Genomic DNA, 11,869 nt, shown 5'->3' with positions numbered 1-11,869 from the left:
ATAGACGCATGTACCTCTGTGTGTTAGATTATATATATAACATTTCCTAGTCTTAGTATCCTTGATCTCTGGTTTCAAAGCAGATTTAGAATTAGTTTTTTTTTTTTTTTTTTTAATTATTTACTCATCTGCTTCACACAGCATCAAAATCAGCTGATGCTTAATGCTCACTGGTATAAATCAACTTTAGGTAGAAATCTGTACTATTTGGTACTATAGGTTGGACTCCACACTTTTTCAGGAAAAGTAATTATCTTACTAGGTAACTTTAGAAATAGTCCTGAAAACTGTGACTTTAGAAAATGATTCAGAAATAAATAAGTTTAAAAATCAGAATCGCTGAAGTGAATGATGCAAGAGTAAAATTATTGCCAACATTCTAAATTTTTCTAAATCATCAGATAAAATGACATATGCTTAAAATATAATTTTAATGTTGGTTTTAGGGGACAAAGCTACCAGGTGTTTCAGCAGACATGATTTAACCTAGCATATATTCACATACATAATAATAATAAATGTTATAACAAGGATGCATCATTTTCTCCTCTGCAGATTGTAAGTTGTTGTTTTCTTGTTGCTGGGGTGCTGTTTATGGTATGCATGTGTGTGGATATGCTGAAAAATGCTGGGCTTGAATAAAGATTCATCTCCTGTTCATAGTTCTGTCATTTTCCTTGGGTTTTTCACTTGCAGTACAATTTTACTTGCTACTCTTAATGTGATTGCTACAGGTTCACTTGCAGTGCTGAACAAGCAATCCAACAATTTTTTTTCTATTGCATTTATGTAATATTTTAAGTCAAGTTCTTTATTTAGTATTTGAAATGGCTAAATCTGTATTTTCCTCTATACAGAAAATATAACAGCTGTAATGGGCTTAGCCCTTAAAATGAAAATGTCAGATACATCTGTCTTACTAGCTTTTTAAGTACGTTGTATGTCTTTTGCACTTACTATTGAATTTTACTAGCAAATTTACTAGCAAATGAGACTGTTTCATTTGTATATATTTTATAATTTAGCTTTTCTTGTTGCCCTTTCTCAAGTAAGTACAAAGGCTTTATTTTCTTACAAGCATCTTACATATAATAGACACTCCACAAATATTCGTTGAATTTAGTCTTCTGCTGTGATGATGTAAAAGGGAATTTGCAAGCATACATTTCAAATGTTCTTAACATTTGAAACATATTAACAAGCGTATTAACATTCCTTTTAAAGACTTTCCAGGATTAGGTAGCCTATATGTGAAATTGTTAACTGTAAGATGATTTGAATAAATTCATTTGCTCTGGATTTGTGTATCTTATGATTAAGCTAAGAGATCCTTGCAGTTTGATAGATATTTCTGCTCATTTGCCTGTAGCTAATCTTAGTGTGAAATATTAGAATATCAAGTGTATCTGTGATCAACTGCCATCTCCATGCATTTAGCTAAAGTCTTGCCTTACAACTTTGCTGGTTATCTACATTTTATTGTAATAAGCCTGTAAGTCAGTAAAATCCATTGTCCGGTACTTGAGGTCATATGCAGGGCTTGGGGGGATGAGTCATTTTCTCCTTTTTCCCTTCAGTCTCCCTCTATTTTCACCTGCTTTTATTATTGCTTTCTGTTTTCATTCTCTTTTTCAGACTGTGGCTTGCTATACTATAAATTTTTTTTTTTTTTTTTTTTTTTGCTATACTATAAATTTATATTATACTCTTTAGATTCTTCAGCTGTGGTATAGAAATTATTTCCCACTTTCCTTTAAACTGATTCAGTTCAGAGCAGAGGTTTAAGCAAAGGAGGCAGAATTAGTAAATTGTAGGTAATTTTTGCCACAGTGACACAATCAGCACGGAGAGGTTGTGATAAGAGGAGTTGCACACAATCACATCCAGATATCTTGGTACCAGACACTAGATAACCTTTCAGTTGTCCACACACATGGGCTTTCTTCTGGTGCACCTCCGGAAAGAGACAGTACCAGAGCAGATCTCGGGGTGCTGAAAGGGGCCCAGATGTGGTTGACATCAGAGGAGAGAGATTAAAAGCCGACCTTGTATCCTCACTCTTGCATTCTTTTTTCTTCAGGCCACACTTGCTGCCTCAATAAGTTCCTTACCAAACATGTTTGATCTTACATTTTTTGGTAGTAATGATCTCCCTTTCTCCTAATAGAATTTTGTAGATCTTTACTGGAAAGACAGTATTTACTAATGTACTGTGGTGGGCTCTCAATTTTATGTGATGTTCCCTCATACATAGTGACATGTCTGTCTACCTAAAGTTGATCTAAGAGAATGTTTTATCTTTTTCTGTGATATAATGAACTGTATTCCCCAGCATAGTGCTGGGGCTATAGCAGCAACTTAGCTATCAATATTAATAATTTTTATATCAATAATATTTTAGATATAATGTATTATAAATAACTTTTATCATTCAGATTAACGTCAATTTTTGTATTACACCTTCAGCGTTTGAAAAAACAGATACGAAGCACAGTGGTGTTAGAAATAAAAGAGTAATGTACGCATTCTTCACCCCTTCCCATCTTCTACATTCTCAGTACTGTTGCATACTTTTATCTTCCCTCATCTGGATGGCTTCTGTTTCCTCCCAATTCATATTCATGACTCTGATCTTCTTTTCAGCCAACATTGCTGGTGGATAAACATCTATTAAATTAAATTTGATCATGTCCTTCCACTCTCTTAAGGCTTTTAGGTGATAGTTCTCAAACTTTACTGCATGACATTGTTTGAGTTCTCATTAGGCAGATTCTGATCCATCCAGGTCTATTCGTACTGATCCAGGCTTGGTATCAGGCCCAGGAACCTGTATTTTAACAAATAGCCCTGATGATTCTGAGAGAAGCACTGCTTTAATGGCTCCCGAGCCTCCAAGATGAAGTTCAGAAGCCTTTGTGTGAACCTCTGTGCTCTCAGTGAACCGACCCTTCGTCAGCATTCTTTCTCTTGGTCATCTGTGGCTTCATCAACATCCATCCTGTCATGTCTCCTGCCTTAATCCTTTTTTACGTTTTGCTATCTTTCTGCCCTTTCATAGTTACCCCTTCAGAGAAGCTCTCCCTGGTCACCCAAGGTGGAGTTGGTGCTTTCTCTGTTGTGTCCCTTATTGTACCTTGCAATCCTCCTCTCTTTAGAGGACCATTCCTACTGTGTTGTCATAGTGTCTTTACATGTCATTCATTATTTGTGAGGTTTGAATTCCATGACTAGAAAGTCATCTTATTTGCCTTTGTATCTCCAGTATCTTGCACAAACACAGGCGAATGCCTAACAAATGAATTAAATATGGGAATAAAATGCAGGTCTTGGATTTTTTTTAAGTCATATTTTATATACTATAAATTTATATTATACTCTTTAGATTCTTCAGCTGTGGTATAGAAATTATTTCCCACTTTCCTTTAAACTGATTCAGTTCAGAGCAGAGGTTTAAGCAAAGGAGGCAGAATTAATAATAATTATGGAAATAATTTTTGAAAGAGCAGCCACTTGAGACTTTTTTTACATTTTTCTTTAATTGAGATATAATTGACGTACAACATTACATTAGTTTCAGGTTTACAACGTGATGATTCGGTATTTGTATATATTGTAGAATGATCACCATGGGAAATCTAGTTAACATTTGGGAAATGCCTCTTGAAGGATGGGTAAAATTTGACTTAAGCGGTTGTAAGGAGAATGAGAAAGGAGCATCATCCTGGCATAAGCAAAAGCATAAACATGTGACACTGCATGGTTCTGGAAGATACAAGTGGTTTAGGGGCGCCTGGGTGGCTCGGTCATTTAGACATCTGCCATTGACTTAGGACATTATCCTGGGGTCTTGGGATCAAGCCCTACATCGAACTCTCTGCTCAGCCGGGAGTCTGCTTCTCCCTTTCCTCCTCCTCCTCTTCCTCCTCTTCCTCATGCTTGCACTCTCTCAAATAAATTTTAAAAAATCCAAAAGAAAAAAGATACAAGTGATTTAATTGGGCTGTAGTAGAAGATATAGGTGTTGTGGGTAGAGATGAAATTGGAGGAGTAGGCAGCAATATATTTTAGAGGATATTTTGGGCTTTGCAGAGAAGTGTTTGCTTTGCAGAGATTGTATCCTTGGATTAGAAAGTGCTATTGAAGCCTCTTCAGCTAGGAAGAAACATAGTCAGATGGGACGAAGATTGAGACAGAAGAAAAACCAGTTACGGGAATTGGTTATAATTTTATGGTGGAAGAGTTGATTAACAATTTAAAATAATTTTATAAATTTTTAATGATGTCCTTTGTTCATTCTGCCAGGTATTCTGTCTTACATAAGACGAGTAAGACATAGTTAGTTACATAGTTAGTTCCCATAGAGTACAGGAAAATGTAAATATATAAAATACCTAACTATATCAACACAGCCAAGGCATATGTGTTTGTGATGTATAGTAGATATAAAATGTTATGGGAGCTGGATTCATTGTGGACTAATTTTCCTTGGAAGAATTAGGGTCTTGGTGGAAGAGAAGGGATGAGAACAGAACAAAGAAGAATATTTTGCGCAAAGGAATATGTAAAACGATTAATGGATAGGGGACTGTGGTTATGGTATGAGAGCTTGTTTGTTAAAGCTGGAAAAATATTTGGTATCAGACTGTAAAGGGCCTTGAATGTTGTGCTGAAGGATTTTGTATTTTATCCTGGAGTCATATTTTCTGATTATGAAAATCATATATATTGACTGTATACCATAAGAAATATAGGGAAATATAAAGAAAAAAATATTCTATAATTCCATCACAAAATATAATTACAAATATATTCATGTATTTCTTCCCAGTGTTTCTCACCATGGTCAGATACATACTTAAGCATTAAATAAATGAAATCAGAGCCACACTGTGTGTGTGTGTGTGTGTGTGTGTGTGTGTGTGTGTGTGTGTGTAATTTTATCTCACTTAAAATTCGAACAGGAGGGGTTCCTCATTCGCTCAGTCGGTTAAGCATTTGCTTCAGCTCAGGGTCCTGGGATCCAGCCTCGAGTTGGTCCCTGCTCAGTGAGGAGTGTGCCTCTTTCTCTCCCTCTGCTCCTCTCTGCTCCCCTCCTTTTGCACGTATTTGTGCATACATTCTCTCCCTCTCTTTCAAATAAATAAAATATATATATAAAAAATTGGAACAGGAAATTTTGCCATGTGGTTAAATGTGCCCAGAAAGCATGATTTGTAGTGATTGCAGTATTTATTCTACTATATGGCTACACTTAAATTATTTATCTTTCCTTATTGTTAGATTATTTAGGCTTCAATTTAAAATAATGGCTACCATTTCACTGAACATCTTTGTACATAAATCCATGTCAGTATTTCTGATTATTTAGGAGAGAGTTCTAGAAATAAATGCACTGGATCAAACTGACTAAAGCCTTGCAATGTATTTTGCCACACTGCTCTTCTAAAAGGCTGCTATTTAAATTCACGCCAGCAGTGTGTGGGTTTGATTTTCATTGTACTCCTGATCTAAGTAGTTTTTAGTGTTACTGTGTGCTAATTTTATAAATGATATCTTGTAGTTATTTTAACAGTTATTTCCTTGACAACTAGTTTGAGCTGGTTTTTCCCTATATTTATTGACTCTCTGTTTCTTTTACTGTGAATTGTCCTTGATCTTTATGGTATTCTCCCTCTTACTTGGGCATTAGTATTTTTCTTGCCGATTTTAAGAAATATTTATATAGATTGTAACTCTTTCAGTCTTATTTCTGGGACATTTTCTGATTTCTTTTTAATATTTTTATAGTAGTGAATTTTAAATTTAAGAGTTTAAGAGTTTCAAAAGCTCTTTCTCATCTTGAGATCAGATATATTCACCTATATTTTGATTTAGCTTTTAATTTGTATTCTCCATTTCTCTTCATAACCCGTGAGAATGACAGCTTTTTGGCAGAAGAGTGATGTGGTTGGATTTGTGCTTTTGTGGCTCTGTGGAGTTGTGTTGGAGTAGAGACTAGAGGCAGTGAACACTAGTGAGAGGAGAAAATAAGTGTCCAAATGTGGTACAGTGATAGTGGGGATAGAATGGAAGAGGAATGATTCTCCACTGATGGTCTGGGAGGCACAGCGGGTTCAGTGGCATCGTGGACATAAGGACATTTAGACTGTGAGGTGCTATGGGACATCTAGATACAAGCTGTTTTAAGTAGAGGATTGAAACTCCAGGAGGTTGGTCCTTCTGATGATGGAAATTAGGGAGCCACAGGTGTTAGTCTTAATGTGGGAGTAGGATGACTTTTCAGGTTTGCTGACTGCTGAGTAGAATGGTCAGAATTAGAAGGTTCACTGGGAAGGGAAGCCCAGAGAGGTGGCTTTTAACTTTTTTTTCCACTTAGGGTTTTCTCTCACTCACCCAACAAAAATAAGAATGTCAGATACTGCAAAGAGTGTTTCCTTGGATTAGCTTACTACTTTCTGTACATTTGGTTAAAAGGGGCAGTAGAGGTGGGGGGAGAGAGGTCAGTAGAAGAGGGAGCATGGTTAAAGGATAACACTTCTTGTTAGAATTTATGTAAACTTGAGCATGTTCTCTATTGAGGGAAAAGAATCTGTCAACAGAGAGTGAAGGTAAAGTAGAAAAAGGAGGAATTTGATGGTACAGCAACTTAAAGGGGTGAGTAGCCATGATAAGTGGATTCTTTCAGATGGACCAGTAGTTCATTCGCAGAAAGAGAATTTGCTTACAGGTGTTTGAAACACACTTTAATCACTTCTATGAGTAAAAAAGACTACCTGCTTCAATAAAACATTTTTCTTGTTTTTTAAAAATTGACCATTTTATAATTGTTTCAGTATAAAGTTCTTGTATAAATTCATATCTTTTATGTGCTGCTACGTGGCAAAGTTCACGTGTTACTTTTAAAGATAGAGGTACCTAAAAAGACAGTCTAATAAGCATTCAAATTCCTCTATTACTCATTAATGAATGTATGCAATTAAACACTTCATATTATAACCATTTTTTAAAAATGTTTATTACAGGGAAATTTGCCTAAATATTCTCATAACTCCCTGATGGTTCAAGCAATAAAGACAAACCTAACAGACCCGGACATACATGTGCTTTTCTTTGATGTGGAAGCGTTGATTATTCAACTCCTGACTGAAGAAGCCTCTAGGCCGAATACTGCGCTTATTTCCCCAGAGAATTTGCAAAAAGCATCTGGCAGTTCAGACAAAGGGGGCTCTTTTCTAACTGGAAAACGAGCAGCAGTTCTCTTCCAACAAGTGAAAGAAACTATCAAAGAGAACATAAAGGAACATCTCCTTGATGATGAAGAGGAGGACGAGGAGATGATGAGGCAGAGAAGAGAAGAGAGTGATCCAGAGTATCGGGCCAGCAAATCTAAACCATTAACCCTATTAGAATATAATTTAACGATGGACACGGCAAAATTGTTCATGTCCTGTCTTCATGCCTGGGGTTTAAATGAAGTTCTGGATGAAGTTTGTCTTGATCGCCTTGGCATGCTGAAACCGCATTGTACAGTATCTTTTGGTCTCCTATCAAGAGGAGGTCATATGTCCCTGATGCTTCCTGGCTATAATCAGCCCACTTGTAAACTGTCACATGAGAAAGCAGAAATAGGAAGGAAGCTGCCAGCAACTGAGAGCGTAGGAAAGGGAACTTACGGAGTATCCCGAGCTGTCACCACACAACATCTCCTGTCTATCATATCTTTGGCAAATACGTTAATGAGCATGACCAATGCAACTTTTATTGGTGATCATATGAAGAAGGGTCCTACCAGGTGTGATTTGATTTTATTCTCACATTTTTTTTTAAAAAAAGAATAAAACCTGTTTTATTTTTCTCACTGTTTTTTTTTTTTTTTTGGCTCTGCCCACCTTAGCGTTTTTGTGTCATCTCAGTGTTTCCCCTTGAAATTTTAAAACACAACGTGCATGATTTAAAGCATGATAAAATTATATAGTTTAATCTTTACTCAAACATACTACTTAGCTATTTAAAAACAATTTTGGAATGAGGGCATAGATACCAGTTAAGCTTAACAAGTGAATTAATAGAGATGCCTGGGTGGCTCAATGGTTGAGTGCCTGCCTTCTGCCCAGGGCAAGATCCTGGAGTTCTGGGATCGAGTCCCACGTCAGGCTCCCGGCATAGAGCCTACTTTTCCCTCTGTCTCTGCCTTTCTTTCTCTGTGTCTCATGAATAAATAAATTAAAAATCTTAAGAAAAATAAGTGAATTATAGACTAACTCTTCAGTAAATAGAATCTTAGAATTGTATACTTAAAGTTTGCATTGACATTTCATTCAAAATGTATATTTGGTTGAAATACTTTATGGTTTATATGTAATGAATGATAGGTGTTCAGTGATTAGAATTTTGTGAAAAGTGTGATCAGAAAATTTCAATTGGAAGAGAGAAAACAATTTTTTTAATTGTAGGAGAGTACATTTTAATATTTCAGGAATATCTAACCTGATTTGTTATTACCTATTTTCAGAAGTCATGAAGACAACTTTTTTATTTTTTTTAATTTTTTTTAATTAATTAATTTATTTATTTATGATAGTCACAGAGAGAGAGAGAGAGAGAGAGAGAGGCAGAGACACAGGCAGAGGGAGAAGCAGGCTCCATGCACCGGGAGCCCGATGTGGGATTCGATACTGGGTCTCCAGGATCGCGCCCTGGGCCAAAGGCAGGCGCCAAACCGCTGCGCCACCCAGGGATCCCAAGACAACTTTTTAAACTGTGATTTTATTATACTTTATTGAGAGTTGGTCATTTTGAGAAATTTTAAATAATCAAATACTTAAGTAGTACTTACCTTGTATCTGGTTCTGTTTGTAAGTACTTTATAGATAGTATTTCATTAATGCTCTTAACCCTATGAGATAGATACTGTTATTATCTTTTTACTACAGATTAGAAAATTGAGACACAGAGATTAAGTAATGTGCCCAAGATCACACAGGTGTAGTTAAGTGGTATCAGTAGAATTCAAAATGAGGCACATTGCCTCTGGAGTCCAAGATTCCTGATGCCTTATTACCTTTTTCAGATTTTAAGGATGAATTCTTTTAGGCTCAGTGTATTCATGAATTCATTTGGACTAATGATATAGGGAGGGCCGAAATCTCAGCATGCTAATATTGAAGAATGAAGGACTAATTATGATATTTGTCAAGTGGTAGTATATTAAACTGCTCAGAAATATTTCTTAAATTAGTATAAACCACAAATTATAGATGTAAAATTTTTACTTGATGTTTGCTAATCATTTAATATATTAAAAATAGGAAAGGAAAATGTTAATAGATGAAAAAGAGGGAAAAAAAGATCTTTTTGGAATAGTAAATTGAAAATGTTCCATACGTGTTTCTTTTGCAGTTCATTTGGAACTAGAAAGTTTAATATTTTAAATGGTTCTTGAAAGTATGAATGTATATATACGTGTATTTTCTTCTTTTTAAAGGCCACCTCGACCAAGCACCCCAGACCTTTCTAAGGCAAGGGGTTCCCCTCCAACATCCAGTAATGTTGTACAAGGACAGATTAAACAAGGTAAAATTAAATCTTATTAAGTAATTGACCTGACATTTCAGCTGTAGAAACTGAAGAGGCTTAGCTAATGTATAATCATAACATTTGTTTGTCTCAGATTGTTAAAAGAGAGAAAAGTTGTTATATTCCAGATGTAAATATGGATAATTAAGATGTCAGTTAAAAATAAATCAGATTTATTTAGAAATTGATAAATGAACATATTTCACATAATTTTATTGTACTGTCTTTGACCTAATTTTTATGCATTAGGGCACCTTAACTCGACAACACTAGTGCGTTAATTGTGTGTATCTTGAGTCTAAAAGTTATACCTGTTTTAAACTACATTTAGAAATGTTTAAATTCATATTTTCATACTGTAGCTATTCTACTGTTTGCCAGTAGTTCATGCCTTGTAATCCACAAGTGGAAATCTTTCCTTTATTTACATCATTATATACCTTAATTTTTGTCTACAGCTTTCTTTTTCATTAGCGGATATAAGAGAAAGTTGATTTTTTCTTCCATTATTATCTTTTATATTCATTACAAGAGTGGCAAATGAAGCAACCAGAGTTGGAGGGTGGGGGGTCATTTCTGCTTAGAGAGCTTTCCTTCAGGTGGAGAGTTAATGCTGACTCTCTCAGAATGTGATAGAAATGAAGAAATGAGCAAGAGAAGGGATGCTGAAGGTTTTGCTTGTAGGTGATGACTTTAGGGTCTTCTTTTTTCCATAGGTTTTTGTTTTTGTTTTAAGTTTTAAAATTGTTTTGCTTTTTACAATTTATCTCTTCCCTAGAACAAGTCCTTTTCTCTTTCTTAGCTTATTATTTGGTATTTACTTTAATATCTTTAAATATATGCCTGATTTTCAGTTTTAGGCACTGTCTTTTGGCTTCTCATTATGGAAGATAAGCTCCCACATTCTCTACCCCACTCCCATCATTCATCTAACCCCACATGCTCACCCCTTTGTTACCCTTCCTCTGATTGAAATTTATATAAACTATTATGAAATGATTGTATGTTATAGAAAAGGTTTGGTTAGATAACTTTTTATACTTGTGTACGTGTGAAATATATTTATAGAAAAGGGCGCAAAACAGAAAAATGTAGCTCAGTGACTTTTACATGCCTACCTTCCTTGTAACTATGTCCTTGGATAAGAATTCGAACATTGTTATCCTGCCGGAAGTTGCCAGTGTGTTCTTCCCAATCATTGTATGCCTCCTTCCAAAGGTAACTACTCTCTTGACTTTTGGAAAATCACTTCCTTTCTTTACTTTATAGTTACACCATCTAAGTTTAAATTCCTAAATACTATAGTTTAGTTTTTCTGTGCTTTGAATTTTATATGAATTCAGTCAGTCATGGAGTATGTGTTCTTTTGTGTTTGGCTTCTCTTGTGAGATTTATTGACGATGTTGCATTTGACTGAAGTTTACTCATTTTCATTGTTCATTTATTGCTGTATAGTATTCTGTGGAATGAGGAGACCACAGTTTCTTCATCCATTTTCCTATCAGTAGACATTTGAATTATTTCCAGTGTTTTTCATAATTCTGCAAATGTTCTTGCATTTGAATCTTTGTGTACATTATAAGTATTTCTGTTGTGTCTTTAACTAAAAGGGGAATTTCTGCATATGTTTATCTTAAACCTAAGCAGATAATACTATCATATTTTCCTGAGTGACTTAATATTTATCAAAATGGCTAAAGTAAAAAAGATGGAAAATACTGGGTTGGCTGGGATATAGAATGGGAAGAACTCTGATACACCACTGATGAGATGGGCCAGCCAACCCTGAATATTTACCATCTCTTTCACTTTAGCCATTTTGATGTATATGTAGTTTTCTCTCATGTGCTTAATTTACATTCCCCATTTCCCATTACGGTTGAATGCTTTTTTGGTATGTTTATTGTTCTTTTCTCTATGTTCTTCTGTGACGTGCGTATTCAACTCTTCTGTCTATTAGGTTGTCTTTTAAAAAAAAATGACTTCTAAGGGTTGATCTGTGACTGTCCTTGATATGAACCTTTTGTCTTATGTATTGCAAATATTTATTTGCCTTTCACTATCTTTGAAATTCAGCATCTTTCAGTTTCAATGGAATCTAATATATCAATTTTTCATTTATGATTAATATTTTTGTGTCCTGTTTAAGAAATTACCCTGATATCCCTACCCTGATATCATGGGGATAGTCTTCTATTTTAGAAGCTTTATTGTTTTGCCCTTTTTATTTAGATCTATAATCTGCCTAGAATTCATTTTTGGGTATAATGGGAAGCAGGGGTCCTGTTTACTT

General features: G+C 35.1%; 1 protein-coding gene across 6 annotated transcripts in view; it reads left to right on the top strand.

Moving 5' to 3' along the window:
* The window catches only part of WDR7 (WD repeat domain 7), a 353,105-nt gene that overhangs the window by 93,598 nt on the left and 247,638 nt on the right, over window positions 1-11,869 (top strand). For all 6 annotated transcript variants that reach the window (XM_072822456.1, XM_072822427.1, XM_072822446.1 and 3 more), the window contains 2 exons: window positions 7,023-7,792; window positions 9,485-9,573. In XM_072822456.1, coding sequence (XP_072678557.1) covers window positions 7,023-7,792; window positions 9,485-9,573 — 859 coding nt within the window. The remainder of the gene's footprint in view (window positions 1-7,022; window positions 7,793-9,484; window positions 9,574-11,869) is intronic.

This window comes from Canis lupus, chromosome 1, assembly GCF_048164855.1.
Source record: "Canis lupus baileyi chromosome 1, mCanLup2.hap1, whole genome shotgun sequence".
Classification (NCBI taxonomy): Eukaryota; Metazoa; Chordata; class Mammalia; order Carnivora; family Canidae; genus Canis; species Canis lupus.
The sequence above is the reverse complement of the archived record's forward strand: the minus strand, read 5'-3'. Positions and strand labels throughout refer to the sequence as shown.